The 17,604-nt window shown below is 41.6% G+C and overlaps 1 protein-coding gene across 3 annotated transcripts in view; it reads right to left on the bottom strand.

The window, feature by feature from the left end:
• The window catches only part of LOC310757724 (transmembrane protein 263-like), a 299,944-nt gene that overhangs the window by 121,683 nt on the left and 160,657 nt on the right, over positions 1-17,604 (bottom strand). Inside the window, exon 2 of one of the 3 annotated variants that reach the window (XM_083603281.1) lies at positions 13,504-13,641. The exons of the other annotated variants lie outside the window; for them this stretch is intronic. Coding sequence (XP_083459407.1) covers positions 13,504-13,555 — 52 coding nt within the window. The 5' untranslated portion in view covers positions 13,556-13,641. The remainder of the gene's footprint in view (positions 1-13,503; positions 13,642-17,604) is intronic. 3 annotated transcript variants of the gene reach the window in all.

Here is a 17,604-nt window from a genome sequence, read left to right as displayed (position 1 = left end):
TGTTATGACAAAATAAAGTTCCTGTGAATCACCAAAAAAAGAGCATAATAGGACTGGATGAGAAAATAAACTTAGCACTTAAAAAGTATTAACCTTTTAGTCTTAAATGTATAATGGTGTGGTTAAAATATTCCTCTCAGTGTCACATTAGCGATGAGCAGAGATTTAAAAGAGAGAGAGAGAGGTTACAGTGCAAAAAGTTTTCTAACTGAATTAAAAGTTTAACAAAATGTCTCATGAAACTGGCCAAAGTTATTCACCGTTAAGAGAATTAGAGCAGTTTGGTTTTATTCTGGAGTGGTCGCTTCTGCCAGATTCAGAAACTAATTATTTCCCTGAATAGTCTTTATAGGCCAAAAGCACAAACTGATGATTTGGAATGTGAAATGTGAAACTATACTAACTGCCCTAAATAAATCAAACTTTGGAGTCTTAGGGTAACCTCACAGCTGTATCTATAATTTTCAACAATTTATATCTATTTATAATAAAAAATTATAATAAAAAGCCCCTCTAACTTTAACTTCAGTCACATCTATGTATGACCATACTGTGGGTCTGAGTAGAATCTCAGGACCCATCTGCACTATACATTTAAAACAGTATCACACCATTTTAAATAGTCATGGCTTCCCCCAAAGAATCTGGGGAGCTGTAATTTTTTAAGACCTCTGAGGGTTGTTGGGAGACTGCTGCTTCCCTCTCAGAACTACAATTCCCAGAGTTCCCTGGAAAGAGGGCTTGCTTGATAAACCACTCTGGGAACCTATCTTGCACTCTTGCTTCAACACTTGGGGCAACAATGGCTGAATGTCACACTCTATGCCTGTGCAGAGAAGGGCGCTCAGCTCTCCACATTTCCACATCAACATGCAAATTATTATTATTATTATTATTTTTAAAGAAGTCCTCATCAGAATTCACCATCATTTTAGTATGAGTTTCTCCTAACATGCACATATTTTGTATGCAATTTTGCCTAACATATGTGAGTGGAAGCAGCTCTAAGTTAGAAAGCCAGCCAAACTGGACCACATGTTTCAAGAAGTAGAGCAGGACGCCCAAGGTACAGATGATGAGGTGGTATTCAAATACTGGAGAATGTTTGGCACATAATGATAGGATGAAGTGTGCTCTTCAATGTCAGCATGGGCTTGAGAAAGCAGCACGATCAGGGCAAAGTAATTGCCTGCAGACCCTGTTAGTTCAGCTGACTGTCATATATGCTGCATTTTACTACAGAAGTCATGAATGGGAACCAGGGAGGGTGCATTTGAATGAGGCCCCCCTCTTTGGAGCCTGTGAATGAAGCATCCATAGGAAGATTCCTATGAATAAGCCTCTTTTTTGGAATAGCCACATCTGAAACATGCCTCTGTTTTCCTGGCTGGAAATTTAATTGAGCTACTTTGTTCAGAAGGAAATATATATCTTAGCCTTAAATATGAGGTTCTGTCTTTACAGACCTACTACAGATTGCATATGTGAGACACAGTGGAATAGCCCTTTTGTCCCATCATTCATGCCTTTTGATGCTGCATTTACAATTGTAAGTAGGACAATTGTGCATTCCATGATTATAATTTTATTGACAGATGGGGATATAACAGTTATGTCTAATGCATCCCTAAGGGTTGATAATTGAACATAGATTGTGCTCTAGAATGGGGAGATTGGCCTTAAATGCATCTAAATCTCTTAAATGGACTGGGATGTGATGGGCTGGAAGGTAGAGGGAGGAGAATTATGTGCCAGGTATGAATATAAGATGCATTTTCCCTTTATCAGCCTGAGAGAAATTTAACACTTCCCTCTAAAGCCCTGCCATGGTTCACATGAATGTACAACAAATGAGAAAGACAAATGAGCAAGAGAATCGCTGCAGATTGCTTGATGAGCTTAGGGGCTCCTTGTTTGCTCTTTTCACCTTCACAGCTTATTTGTTTGTGAACTATGCCTCACTCAGGCCCTCCCCTCTGAAGCAAAGCTGACTTGCTAAACTGGATAAAACCAGCAACACATCACAAGTGACACGCATAGTAACAAGGGTGGGGGGAGAAAAATCCATCCTTAATCGGAAGCTACTATGCCAAGGCGAGAAAAAGTTTAGGGTGATATGGAGCCCCAACAGATGGGGCTAGATAAGGGAATTCACATATTTTTTTCCCTCGAGAATGTAGTGTCATCGATTACATGCTGGTCCATTACGATATTGCAAATCTGATAGTGGACTTCAAAACTGGGATGCGTACAGAAAGTGATCACCAACCACTGTTGATGCCCATAAATTTAAACTTCGATTTAGAAACAACTAATTGTAATGACACAAAATTTTGCCAACATGAGCAAATGACCCAACTAAAATGGTCTCAGGAAATGAGTGTAGTGGGGCAAAAACTTACAGTTGATTTTAGAAACCAGATGCTGTCTAACCTAAAGAATATCAATTCTCGTAGTGACATTCTGAAGCCATATAGTGAAATTTTCAAAACATTTGAAGAGCTCAACACTCCACCAAATGTCGGGGCAATTAAATACAGAACTAGTCCCTGGTTTGACGATGAATGTTTTCAACTTAGAAAGAAAACTGTGCCAAATTTTCATAGATAACCGTACTATACTAGAACCTGTCTACCTTGATGAAAAAAGAAAATATCATTGGATTTTGGCTGAAAAGAAACAAAAATATGCCACCCAAATATGGTCCAAATTACTTGACTCCATCCAAAACAAAAACAACAAAGCGTTTGGGTTGTTAGTGTATGGAGGCCTGAAAGCTGGTGACCATTTAGATGTTCCACCAATTGCAGAATCCAATTGGACCCAGTATTTCATATCCATATTTAATGACCTGCACAGTGAATTGAATGGAAAGGAGACCAGTGATAACAAACAGTGCCGGACACTGTAGAACATATTCTTTTCTACTGTCCACTGTACAATCAGCTACATAAACGCATGTTATCCCCCTTTTAGGATAGTTTAACATCATGGTACAATGAAAATATCAGATTCTACCTGTCTGATATTAACCTGGAGGTAACTGCAGGCGTGGCTGAGTTTCTGTCAATAGTATCTCTTAGAGTGGTGAAAGGCACGGTTTAGCTGGAAGACACGCCAATGAAAATTTCTGTTACTATATATCTTATATGGCTGTTTCTTTGTATATATTTATCATTTTTGTACAGTCAAACCTCGGTTTCTGAACGTCTCAGCTGCCAAACGTTTCGAAAACCCGGAAGTGAATGCTTCTCAATTTCTCAGTTTCCCCCACTGAACTTGCTGATAGCCCTTTGATCCTAGTTTTTCGAATGTTTCGGAAGTCGAATGGACTTCCAGAATGGATTATGTTCAAAAACCGAGGTTGTTTTAAGATGGTCTGTAATGCCTGAGAAAGAAAGATATGGAGCCCATAATTCTCCCCTCAGCTTCCCCCTGCCTCCCCCCCCTTGCTTTCTCATCTTCCCTGTTAACTTACGGTTTAATTGATAATGCAGAAGAAGCACATCCACTGACTGGAAAGGGAAGCGGCTGGCTTCTGCATTAGGTTGATGCATCAAGGAAGAGATGGAGTAAATACAAGGGAAAGGTTTGTAGGTGACTGGGTGCAGAGAGAAATCTTAAGGTATTGCAAACACTGATGAAAGCTACTCATGGCTTTCCAGTCTTCTTTGTGTATTTGATTTGTTGCCCACCACAACCTGTAGCCTCAGGATGGATAACGCTAAAAATAAATAAAAACAACTAGTTAAAACAGGTAACTTGCAAATGTCAAAGCTTATGAAACCATCAGAGTCCAGTGAAATAAAATACTTATGTTGCTTCCATAAATTGCTTAGGTTTGGCCTGTGCAAATCACCCAGGAAGGGTATTCCACATTCGTTCATTAAGAAGTTTTCTCAGATTTGGGGGGGGGGGTTGGGTTGGGTGGGGGGTGTCTTGGGAAGTTACTACCAAATAAATTTAATAAAATGGTAGATAATGGGGAGATTCCCAACAGTCAACCCTAGAAGACTGGAAGGAAAGTATTTGGTATAGATTTTAATAACCGTCTCAATATGAGACAGTTTGGGAGAGGTAACTACCCCCCCCAAAAAAAATTGGCTTTAGAATGTTGGGGTGGACATGTTATTCAAAGTTACTTGAGAGAATAAATTATCAGAATGTTGGTAAGGAAGTATTAGAGAGTTAATTTTAACAAGGAATTCATGCCAACCATTCCATCAATCTGCAGAGCAGACGGAGAGAAGGGAAGCAGGGCAATTCCATTGCCTCTGTTGAGACACTAGCTACAACTTGTTTTTCACTATAACCTAAGAGTGTCCATTTTTTTATTGATCTGTAAGCTGCTCTGGGAGCCTTTTTGGCTGAAATGTGAGTTAATAATGCTTTTAACACCTACTGTATATAAAATAAGCTGTGAGCAATAATGAAATGACTGTGATGTTCTTATGGATGATGGATGTTTTCATGTTTTTGTTATCTTAATTTCTCTGTACTCTGTCAGTCTGTTCCAAAAAAAATTAAAAATGGGTGCCCTCTGTTTATCTCAGAGGCTTCAAGTGGGAAAATTGAGCTCTGCGGTGTCTGGGGTATGCTGGGTCTAAGCCATTTGAGGCTTTATAGCTCACAGCCAGCACCTTGTCCTGAAATCTCCTTCTGCAGAAGATTTTACTACCCTCTTTGCACATTCTTAATTCAAATGACTTGTGTTCTCTCCCAGTTTCTTCTCACAATGATCTAAGCAGTCTACAACTGGTCTCAAGGCAATTATGATACAAGCACAAGTTCTCTGAGGAACAATGGCCACAAACGTGTATCAGTTAAATAACATTTCCACATGGGTCCTATTCATGATAAGAAAAACTGGTGGAAATCGGGAATCATTTATGGTGGCTTAGAGAAAAGAGAAGAAGCTTGGGGGGGCTCCCTCTTAGGGTGTCCTGGCTGGCACAGCCCCCTAAAAAACACTATTTCTGCCCAAATATTAGACAGAATCAGTGATTAGTTAGCTGGTAGAGCTGGTTATTGCTAAATTGGTCCCAGACGGCATAAAGTAAGATGTCATGATAGTTATATTCCTCTCTTTGTTTTCTTGCTATCTGAACAGGGGTAGGGAAAGAGAATGGCTTTTAAAGGCATGCTTGGAAATAATACTTTATAATCCTATGAATACAAAAGGCAATGAGATGAAACTGGTGTCATTACCACAGTCTGCAGACTCCCCGATAGTCGGTGCATTATATCTCTGAAGTGAAAAATGTGCTGTGATTAGGCCAGTTTATCTCCAGCGACTAAAAATATCCACATCTGTAACTACATTTGTTCTCTCTGGAACTGAGAATTAACTACTTTCCAACATTTTGCCTTATTAAAAGTTCTGCTTAACTCCGAAGTTTGAATATTCCTATACAAGCAACAACTTTTGTTCTATTTCTTATTCCATGGGCCATAACGTGGCAACAATGGGCTGTATTTAATGAGCTCGGGTGGCCTCTTTCAACAAATTATTGCGGAAGAGTGGGGTTTGATGTGAAGGAGACTCTTTGGAGCTTTTGACGATTCCTGAATTCCTAGCAGCGTTAGAGAGCTGCTGCCACCCTCAGACAGTTATTAGTATTACAGGCAAACCCCAGGTTTAGTAAGCGACAGGTAGGTAGGTCTACTTCCTTTGGTCAAGCAAAATAAACAAAGCTGAGCAAACAGATGTATACTATCTCTTGCAAAAAAATACCTGTCTCCTGACATAAGTGGCAGTATGCTCATCTGTTTGCCAAATAGCTAAGGAGGAGCTGGGTGAGGACTTTAAATGACCCAATAGTCCAAATAGTGGACTATATGGTGGTTATAAGGCAGTCTCTGCTAGCGATCATATACATAATGTTTAAAAGAGAGAGAGAGATCAATTTTTAAGGTAACTGAAGCATGCGTGGCTTGCATTTTCAATTCAAAGCAAGCAAAGTTCCTGCTCAAGACAGGCCATGTATTAGGAGTGTGACGGAAAGCAAGGCTATAAAACCTGGCTAGGCTTCTTAGTCCAGCATTGCAAGGCTGCATTGCTGGGTGTTTGCCAGCATCCAGGCTTCAGAAGGCTCACCAGCAAGTTTGGGCATGCCACGCCCCTAGGAGGTGCCCTGTCCCACCTTGGTCAGCAGGCAGCCCTTCTTGACTCATCCTCTGTCTAAACTTCTCCATGGGTGCCACCAGATGTAGGAGGGATTCAAATGGATACTGGGAAATTTAGGTTTGCACAACTGCCGTGGGTTAAAGTGCTCTGTCACAGTAGCACAACACACCCACTGTAAAAAAAGAATCTTAGTTTTTGTGGTTAGGAAAGTGATGAGGAAATGCATTGGAATGTGTAGAATGAATGGGTGATTAATGGATAGGTGTATAAACTCCCCACAACCAAATCAGGGTAAATGCTTCTCATATAGCCTCCCTACCAGCAAATTGAAACCAGGTCTCTATACTGACCAGGCATCATCTAACCTCTGTGGAAAGATGGAGGAGAAATTGATTTCAGTTCACCTTTAAAAGCAAACTTATCAAAGCTTCGCTTTCCAAAAATAAGAAGCCAACTGAAACACTGCCAATTCAAAATTCACACTTCTCTAAATTTTGCAATGTGGTTCTGCAGCCAAAAAAAAGTGTACAAAAATGCACACGGTGTTCTAAAGCGCTCACTTAATGTGTACATTAGTGAAAATAGCATTCAAAAATGTCTTACATTACGGAACTTTGCTCCCTCCAGCCACTGGATCTGCAGGTTAGGGTTGCAATGTTAATGAACAGAGATTCATTTGTAGACTGCTTGTGTAAGATTAAAGCTGCAATCTTAAACACAGTTACCAATGAATAAGTCCCATCAAACACAATGGGATTTGCTTTTATTTATTAACTGTTTTTTTAAAAAATAGACATAAATAGGGTTGCTAGAAAGTGAGGAGTATTTATCTATGTGGCGTTTTTCTATGTAGCCTATTAAAAGCAGGGAGGAGATTGTGGAAGGAGAGGGCAGAGTAGCAAAAAAGCAACAACCAAAGTTCATGGAATGAAACATTTTTGTTTTAAAGCATGGGAGTCTTTAAGCTCGTATTGTACTTTCAGGATAAGAATGCTACTGGGCAGGCAGCACCTCAGGCTGCTGCAATGGAGAGTGGGCTGGCTGCTTGATAACACCACAGACAGCCCTATTTCTGCCCCATTTCAAAGGAGCTGGGTCCAAGAGGGAAAGTTGGAAGAACAAGCACATGTGCACACACAGAGAGAGAGACAACGTCAGAAGAGGCAAGACTGGAAGAACAAGCATGTGTGTGTGGCCAACACACAGGCAAGAACAAGGAGCAAGCCCACACATCAAAAAGCTGGTACTCATGAAAATTTATCAGTATTTTAGTGCACATTTATCTCAGTATACACATTCTGCCTATAATCTTGCATAACAAGCACATCTTTGCAAAGGCTTGGATGGGACAGAAATGTCCCTCTGCTGGCAGAGGGAACTCTGGCAGCAGGGGCATCCATCACGGGGCACTTGGACCTGGTAGCCTGCAGAAAGATCCATGGGCACACATCTACACCTGTCCAGCAGTGGCAGGTCCCAAAACAGGGTGTTCCAGAGCAGGTTTGCTGGAGCCAAGCATTCCCTCAAGAAGCCCTGGGATCAGGACCACTAGCCACCAACCATGGAAGACTGGAGTTGGCATGGTTATTCCTCACCACCATCACCAGTTGGCTTACCAGCTGCTGGAAACCACAGGAGAGGCAGGCGCTCTTGTGCTGTGGTGCTGCTTGGGGGTTACCCATAGGCATCTGGGTGGCCACTGTAAGAACAGGATGCTGGACTAGATGGGCCATTAGCCTGATCCAGCAAGCTCTTCTTATGCTCTTATGGGCAGCAGGATTCAAAAGCATAAAGATCCACTGGGACTCTTACCAGGAAAACCTGCGTGCGCACATACACCCACGCATGCACACACAGACAGAGACAGAGACAGAGACAGAGACAGAGACAGAGACAGAGACAGAGACAGAGACAGAGACAGAGACAGCTTACACCCTAGGCAGTGTGAGCCAACGGGGTCTGGAAGTAGTGGACTGTTTGCCACTTCACTTCCCTGATTTAGAATTGCTCTGTTAATCTCTTCCAAACATCTATAGTACGACTGTAGTGAAACGGACAAGAGGGATTCAACACTTACATTTGAAAAAAGGAAACAAAAAGTGCTTGGTTTTTTTTAAGACAGCAAAATTAGGTTTGTATTGGAGATCTCGATCTACTAGTAAGAAAACGGTAAGCTAAAATCATGAAAACAATGTTTCCTCTATTAGTAAAGAAACAGTGGATAAGAAAGTTGGCATGAAGTGATTTAATATCTCATCCACGATCTGGCTACGTAAAATAGTCAGTGCAGTGATGAATGAAACGGCACGATGATGTTTTGAGGTTGTGTGTGAATTTACTTGGGAAGGAACCGCAGGTGGATAAACTTAAGGTGTGTCATGAACTGCTGGCATTTTTCCTTTTTATACAACTAAGGCTGCACTCCTACACCCATTTATCTGGAAGAAAAGTCCCATTGAACTCAATGGGACTTACTTTTGATGTGACATGTACAGGATTGTGCTGCAAGGCAGTAATCTTATGTATGCTTACTACAGAGGAAGTCCCAGTGAATGTAGCAGGATTAAACAGGTGTAGGATTAGGGCCAAAAGGCTGGTCAGACAGCAGTCAGATCAGTGTCACCCTGTGATCCCATGCATGCTCCCAATTGGGCAGGACTTGTTTATGAGTTTGTTTCGTTTATGAATTGCTTCCTGTGAAAGATCTTGAAGGGATCTAATGACAGATACATATATAAAACGTTTTCATTTTTGAAAACAGTAACAAGGTCATATAAAATCCATTTCAAATCCAATACAGAAATGTCAGCTGTAAAAGCTTGTCCAAAAAAGGAAGGTCTGAAACAGGTGTGAAAAAGAGGACACAGGTGGCATTTATCTCAAATGTAATGGGAGGGCATTCCAAAGGATATGTGCCACTACACAAAAGGCCCAATTCCTACATTGTATGGAACAGGCCTCCTGGTGAGATGGTATCTGCAGGAGGCCTCCTTCTGCAGACTGCAGTGATCAGTTAGGTATAGCATTGGTGAGCTAATCTTTTAAGCATCCTGGTACCAAACTGTAGGGGGTTTTCTACAGCACCTTGAACTTAGCCAGGTAGCTAATTGGCAGCCACTGCAATTCTTTCAGGAACAGCAGCTTGATGCCAATAGTCTACCCCAGTGAACAGCTGAGTTGCTCTGTTGTAACTTCTGGGCCAATCTCGAAAGTCCATCCTAGAGGCACATGGTATCAACTGGTAAACCTGGTCCAGGACTACTTCATGCTTCCCCAGCTAAAGAATACTTGAACACAGAATAGCATGCCACCATGGGGAAGAGTTGCTGGGCGAGATTCAACCAATGGCTCCCATAAGTGGAAGCCCATACAAGGACTACCTCTTGGGCAATGGAACTTTCCTCCTCTTGCACCCCCCCAAAAAAAAAATTGGCTCAGGGAGTAATTGGGAGAGTTCCCAGAGCAGCATGCAGGAGGAGGAAAGGTGGAATTGCTCTGACTGGGACAACGCTGATGGAGATTTGACACAGCACAATGCTAGATTTGTCCCACTCAGCCTAGCTTTCTACTTGACCTTATAGGATGGTCATGTGCCTTCCTGAACAGAAGAGGGTCTTCTGCCTGAAGGGCTATCCAAGCTATGTCCAGTTTGAAGATGAAGTACCATAAGAAAGAAGATCTGGAACCTTGACGTTGTCCATCAACTGGACAGCAGACTGAGTAGGCAGACTGGGGTGTCCGTAATGTAGTAAGTGGCCACATGTTGCATTTCTAAGTGCAGAGAAATTGGGCTCTTTTGTTTGTTTTGAGACAGGAAGGTGGTCTAGGCTACCTTTTAGGGCTATATGTAGGTTAAGCAAGATAAACCCATGCATGTCATTCATCCTGTTGCCCGACTCAAAAACAAATTGGTGACAGATGCAGATTTTGCATGGATGATATTCAGAAATTTGTAGTATTTGACAATAGGCGGTTGTCAGATTGGACAAGACCTGCATTTAATTTAGGGAGAAGGAGGCCAAAGAGGGAAGGGGTGTGGTTAGGGGGAAAAGGTACTGGGTGGGCCATTTCAAAATGGGTCCCCTGTCATCTCAGGCTCACAAAATCCTGGATCCAGCCTTGTCTAAACAAACAAAAAGAGCTACCATGGCAACGATCCCTCAAGTTTATGCCTTTGGCCCCTCAAGCTTCATAGCTTGCATTCATGGGAGAGAGAAAAGAACCCAACAAGCTTAGATACCTTTATTAAGGAAAAAGGCCTTAGAGGGATGAGCAATGCATTGAAAAGATACAGTTTATAAAGCCAGTCTCCCATTCCTTTGTCAGGATTTCAGTCCACACTAAACGTCTCAGGCATAAAAAGATGTTTTCCACATGGTATCAATAGGCAAACCTCAAAGAAGAAGAATATACAGCTGCTAAATTAGCCTCTAATGGAATTTGGGTTGGTAACTCGCATTCAACACCAAGCAGGACCGACACATTGCGGCAGAGAAAGGTAAAGGACAGCCTCCACATTGCCGCTTTCTGCCTCCCCCCCCCCCCCGCAGCCTGGTTTACCGTATGTCACGAAAACAAAATCCAGGAACCTGTTTTATGCTCCTCTCATTTACATGGTTGTTATTGCTCATTCAAGCCGTACCACTCATGTGATAGTGTTTATTTCATCTGTCACATGGAGGGAGGAATTGAATTAGCTCTTCAAAGCGGTTTAAGCAATAATGAAAGGCAGAATGAATTTCTAGGCCATTGGAGGCCAACTTGGGAGTTATTATAAAGCTCTTACTATTCAGAAGCCTGGATTACGAATGAACCTGGCTCTTCTTGGCTTTATGGGGAGGGTACAGGCACGTGCAATTCCCATTATGTACACCATCTTTAATAGACCAGACAATGCAAAAATGCAGAGACGCCCGACAGGGTTCTTACTCTGAGGCAAGATTTAGATTTTATATTTATTATGAGCATGTACATTGTGTGTTCCTTTAGTTTAGGGAAACAGCAGTACAAAAGATTAAGCACTCCTCTTTATGGAGTGAATATACAACTCTCCCACTCTCATCAGGGAATGTGCAGTGCTTACTGGCTATATTTAGCAAGGCTATCTCAACCCTAGCTAACCCAAAGCAGTGTGAGAGTGCCCAAAAGGAATTAGTTTTGATTAAAGTATATTTTAGTTATGCAAACAATTAAACACAAGGAAAAATATGCCCATCTATCATGGACTTTCATATAACCTGTTCAGCATTTCAGCATCATCTACAATTTGAAGTGAGGTGTCTCTGGTACGCTGATGACATCAAGCTCTATTTCTCAATCTCAGCAAATTCATATGGTGCGGCAGGAAAGCCAAACTGGTGTTTAGACTCAGTAATGGCTGGATGAAGCTTCCTCCAGACCAGATGGAGATATTGCTAGCAGTGGCTCATCTCATCTGGGAGGGGGTACTCAACCTATTCTGGATGGGGCTGTACTCCCTCTGAAATATCCAGGTGTCCAGTCTAGAAGGTGCTATCTTCTGGGGCCCTGTGTTTGGAGATTCAAATGCAGAGCACAAAATGCCTTTCAGCAGCTCCCTCCTGGACAGAAACAGGCTGGCCAGTTATTTATGTTCTGACAACAGTCCATTTAGACTATTGTAATATGTTGTGCTTGGGTCTGCCTTTGAAGACTGTTCAGAAAGTAGACTGCTGTTATATGCACATTCACAAAGGCTAGACTTGAATAGTTACAGAAAGGGAACAGTTCCGCAATATTCAGTATATCCTCCTTTCCAAACAAATGCAATTAACCAACTGGTATGGACATGCTGGGGCTGCTGACACTATAGCAAGCTGTGCCTTTTTACACCACTACTAAGTCTACTTTATGGGTGTTAGAGGACAAGTAGGAAGTAAGATAAGGTATTGGGGAAACATTTAGCTCCTCCAAGGCCTTCCCCTCATCCCTGTGCAGGTCCATAGACCTCCATGCTCCTCCTGTGTGATAACACATTTATAGGTTGGTCATTTGGAAGTGAGGAAGTGGGGGGGGGGGTGTTTCCGAGAGAAAAACATAGGGAGATGAGATTCATCATGCAGGCCTTATATAGCTTTCCCCACTGTTGGACAACACAGTATCTGAATAAATTTTCTTTTGTTGCTACCTCATAATGCAAGTTCTCTAGGTGACCTTCAACAATTAGGTTCAAAGCTAAATCAAAGCACAGCATACAATAATGCAAAACAAATACAATATAAAAATCACACAGCAACAAAGACAATAAAAGCATACAAGTTTAGTAAGGCAGCCTGCTCTCACAATGGGTTTAAGTGTTGTATTACAATTTATTTTTTTGTATACTAGCCTGAAATCCATTTTTGAATGAAGTGTGGTTTCATGCATTATAAAAAATGTAATTAAGAAGAACTAACCCTTCCAACAAACTATGACTAAAACACAGACCAGTTGAAATAAAACAGACATTCAGAGATGGGAAGTGGAATTAAAAAAGGAGCTACAGGTGTTACACAAATAGATATTACAAGGTGTTAAAAGGCCTGGGAGACAAGGCATGCCTTTGGCTGGCACCAGAAAATGTTAATGTAGGTGCCTGTTGAGCAACAAGGCATTGCTGCATTTGCTTTAGAATCTACTATATGTGCTTTTAAAAAATTATTTGTTTATGCACCATGCATTTCAACAATTCTTAAGATTCCCCAACTTTTGCATGATGGTTCCCGAGATCCAGAATCAGATCTTTGTCTGTGGTGGCATACAGTTGGATGCCATTCTGAATCAAGATGGAAGACTAAACTTTCCAAAAGTGCACTGAGTTTTTGGTTTCTCAGAATTCCCGAGCAACACTGGTTATGAGGCCAATAGTGATAGATAAACTCAAATGCAGCTGTTCACACACAGACACAAAGCTCTGTTTTAACAGTTGCTTCATTTTGGGCGGTTACAATTTTTCTTCCCACTCTGCTCGTCTTCGCTGAAAGCTGTGGATGTTCTCTATCTCTAACATCACATTCGAGCTCCCAAAATCAATGGCCCCTTGAATGCTTTGAGTGTAGTGCAAGGCTCGGGCAGGAGCTGAAGGATTATACCAACAGGAAGATAACATTATCGCTGAGCTACAGGAGGAGAAATGCAGTGCATCTTTGCCATGTACAAAGGATAGAGCCATTAGCCATTCTAATTTTATGCTCTGCATACCAAGTATTTCCTTAAAATTATCAGAATAATATATTGCTCTGTGTGTTTATTGAAAGCAATAGATTTTGCAAGTCCCAATAGCTAATTAAAAATTTACTGCATAAGAATATTTACTATTTAATAATAGTTATTAAAGTAGGGTGATAATAAAAAAGAATGGCTGTTTTGCTGATACTTACCCGGCACAGCTAGATAATGTACTGCAACTTGGGGCGCCAGAAACACAGCCATCCTATCTGATGGCAAGTACCAGGGAAAAGATGCTTATTGCTTCTGGAAGCTTAGTCTGTGGTTGCACTGTATGTGTTTTCTGGTTGCTGGTTTTTTTTTTAAAAGATGCTAAATTTAATACTGGTTGAAGTTCATTGAAACACATTTAATAAATAAGATGAGATTTACTTGTTCAGGCTTAATAGGTTTGGGAAGTTATAGTCAATATTTATTCACCCACACCTCCAACTACAAAATGCTCTAAGGGTGCTATTGCAATATTTAAGACAAAATGTTCCTTTAGTGGTTTCCTTTTCTCTGTAATTAGATGCAATGATCAGATTAGTTTCTATTATTTTGCTTGCTTTTCTTTGTCAGCAAACAGCAGTTATTACAGAGAACACTGGTGCCCATTTCATTTTTTCCAAGATAATGACCATCAAGCAAAGTCTTACCTGATGTAAACAAGGTATCTGGCAGGTGCATTCAGGAGTCAGGAAAGATGCTACCCACGCCCTTTCCCTGCCTCTGATGAGGCACTGAGAAATAAACCAGTGCTAATGATGCACTAATGAAACAGATGCTCAACATATCTCATTGCTTTCATGCATGGCTGACCCTTCGGCACTCTGGCTTCCTAGAAGCCTCCTGGCTTGAGTTGACTGCCAAAGTAGACTTTGCTGAAGCACACAAAGCAACATGTCGTCTCTTTTGCTTGCATCAGAGAGTCATACAAATGATGTATCTGGCGTTTTTCAATCAGCCTGAAATGTTGTGTGCTTCCTTTGGTGCACATCACTTTGAGGACAAACGGGGTTGGCAAAGCACGCAGACGAGTTAAAAGCAGAAGTTCCAAGGGCAATAATTGTAAGAGGAACTGGGCACATGTCTAACTTTGCCAAGGCCTAGATTTTGCTCAGCTTCAAGTACCTGTACAACAAAATTTAGCATATCAGAATTCGTAACTGAATCTTCACAGAATGTGTTTCCCAAAACAGATAAATCTTGCTCCTTATTTGCCTCTTTTGAGACATCAGGAAAGTGCACCAAAGAGTTAAGGCAAAAGTCTCAGAGAGAATGACCACAAAGGAACTAGGCAGGCATCTCACTTTGCCAAGGCCTAGATTTGACTCGGATTCAAGTACAGTGAAATTTAGTGTATCAGGAAAGAACCATTTGCCACTTTGAGGCAAGCCTTGAAGCTACTTTTATTTCAGTGGGTGTTTTTAAGATTGGACTTCTTTTTTTTTAGCTTTATCCTACTGTTATTTTCTGTTGTCTATCCATATATTGAAAACAATCCCCTACCTCTCGGCCCACTGTGCCTGGTACACGAAGCAGGGTCACTTCCTATTTTCATTAATCAGTCCCCCAAATTGTTCCCAGAACAAAACTCAGGAAAGAGTTATTATAGCCATGTTCCCCTGCAAATCAGATACATGCACACTGTCTCACAACATGCATGTCTGACTTGTGAGGAAAATTATAAAGTCTTCTCACACAGAGATTTTATTCATGACTTGCAGAAGCGCTTCTTGTGACCACAGAAGCAGCAGTTTGTCAGACAGACACACTTGACTTTGATAAGGAAGGCTTGTGAGAGCGCTAATGTTGTGTTTTGGATAGAATTTCAGACTTGGGCTGGAGAGAGGCAGCTTCAAATCTCAGCCACGTGGTTCACAGAGTGGCTGTGCATAAGAGGTCTACTCGTGTGAAAAATGTAAAGTCATGGGAGGGATCCACCAAATATCATCTCTTTTCAGAATAGAAAAGACATATTGTGGCTTTTAACAGAAAAGACATATTGTGGTTTTTCCAATCACAGAGAAATGATCTTCTGTGAGTTCCTTTCTCCAACATGGATGACTTATTTCTACTGGTGAGCCAGCTGGATCAACGCCTCTACAGACTTTCTGCCTTTCAGCCTAACCTCTCTCATATGGCTGTTGTGAGGATAATGTGTAGTAATCTGAACAAATACAACCCTGAGGATCTTTGAGGAAAGGTAGGGTATAATGTTGAACCAAAATGCTGTTGGGGTAACATCCCCCCCATGAAATGTCCACTTTCCTTTTGATGATTGCCCCCCATCCCTTTGCAAAAGGGTGCAAGTTTTCACAAGGGGGGGTATGTTGGAATGTGAAAAAGAGGGAACTGGTCCCCACTGCTACCACAACTGAGCCGACCTTCTCTCACCTTGATCCAGTCACATACAATAGTCTAGTTGGGGTAGGATGGGGATGGGGATCTACACCCGATTACACATTCTACTGAAAGTAATGTGGTGTGGATTCAGTTTTCCAAGTGTACTGCATTGTTGGAGTGTTGTGGGTATTGAGGAGTTAAACACTCTGTGCTAATTGTGAACGCTGACTCAGGAGCATGTGATGACTAAGCATCACGAGACATGGGGCGCTGCCTAATTGATTCCTTGCCAGCTAGTATAAAGAGGCATGAGTGACTTCCCACTGTGGTTGTTGGTTGGCTGGCTCTTTGTTAGTTGGTAGGGATGTGAAGAGCTGACAGCTTCTCCCTGAATGTAATTCCACCTGTGTGCCCTGTATCCTGAATGTACCAAGACTGCTTGTTTTACAATGCTGCAAGACTGCAACTAAATAAAGCCTTTCTGAAAATCCAGCTTGATTCCAGAATGCTTTCTGTGGGGCTCTCGTACATCGCAACATGCATTACATCACTTTCATCCACATTGGCTCAGCTATGCACGATTGGATCAAGTTTTTTAAAAATGCCACACAGTGCTGGTGAGTAGTGAAACTACCAGTGCAGTGTGACAACTTGTGAAACTTAGTTATGGTTGACTAATCAATGGAGTGAATTCCCTCCCCCTCCCCATTCAGAGTGAGGGCAATGGGAGTCTTCATTTGCCTTTAGTGTGGCCATCACATAGCCAAATCTGACTGGTCGCATGGTCCTATGACATCCCCATAGTCACTATGTGGTGTCTGTTTGGCTGGAATTACATAGTGACGAAGCCATTTGAAGTTCAAAAATTTGGAACAGTCCTAGGTACAAATGTGATCTTGATTTAAGACTTTCCAATCTTGTGTCGGTATACATGCAGTATGATATAGGTACTACAAGATGACTTACTGGACACATGAAAAGCAATGGGGGAATTATTATTATTTTCATTTAAGCATAAGAACATAACAAGAGAAGCCTGCTGGAGCAGACCAGTGTCTCTTCTAATCCACGATCCTTTTCTCACTGTGACCAATTAGATGCCTACAGAAAGACAACAAGCAGGACCCGGGTGCAAGAGCACTCTCCCTGCCTGGCAGTTTCCAGCAACTGGTATTCAGAAGCACACTGCCTCGTTCTAACACATTTCCCCCCTCAAACTCAACTTGGCAGGACTGCATGGAGAAAACACTGATTTCTCAGCCTAGTTTACACCTGACAACATGAAACCACCAAAGCTCTCATCCATAAGTAAGTAAGTAAGTAAGTAAGTAAGTAAGTAAGTAAGTAAGTAAATCTCGTGAAGGGTGTTTCTAAGATAGAACAGAATCTTGGTTCAGGTTCCACACCCTTTTCTCTCAGCCACACTGAGGGGTTTTAGGATATTATTTTTACGCCAGCAGTAAATAAAGACTGCCACAATTCTTTCCAAACAGGTCAGAACTGTCTTAGACTATACAGGGAAGAAAGCAGAGAATGATACACGGCAGAAAATAAATTGGTACTATTTCAGAAACTATGAAAGTGTACATTGTGCAGAAGCAGAGGAGAATAAATATTCTCCCCATACTGAAGAGGCTGCATGAAGAACAGAATAAATAAGGTTATCTTCCTGAGAAACCTGTGGATGATACGGTGAGGCATCCCCTTAACAGCTTATCTATGTGTCTCGAAACAACTTAGCTCAGCATGCTACTATTATTTTAACCCACAGCCCTTCACAAATTCAGTCTATTTCAGCTTCACTTGCAGTTGCAATGACCTTGAGAGATCATGAAAGAGACACAGCCTGACTTCCTCACATTCCTGTTATTTTGTGATTTGGGGTGAGACAGTTGCCCGTGGCTTTCTCCTAAAGACACCTGGCT

This window comes from Podarcis filfolensis, assembly GCF_964270895.1.
Source record: "Podarcis filfolensis genome assembly, chromosome: 1".
Classification (NCBI taxonomy): Eukaryota; Metazoa; Chordata; class Lepidosauria; order Squamata; family Lacertidae; genus Podarcis; species Podarcis filfolensis.
This window is presented reverse-complemented; position numbering and strand designations above follow the sequence as displayed.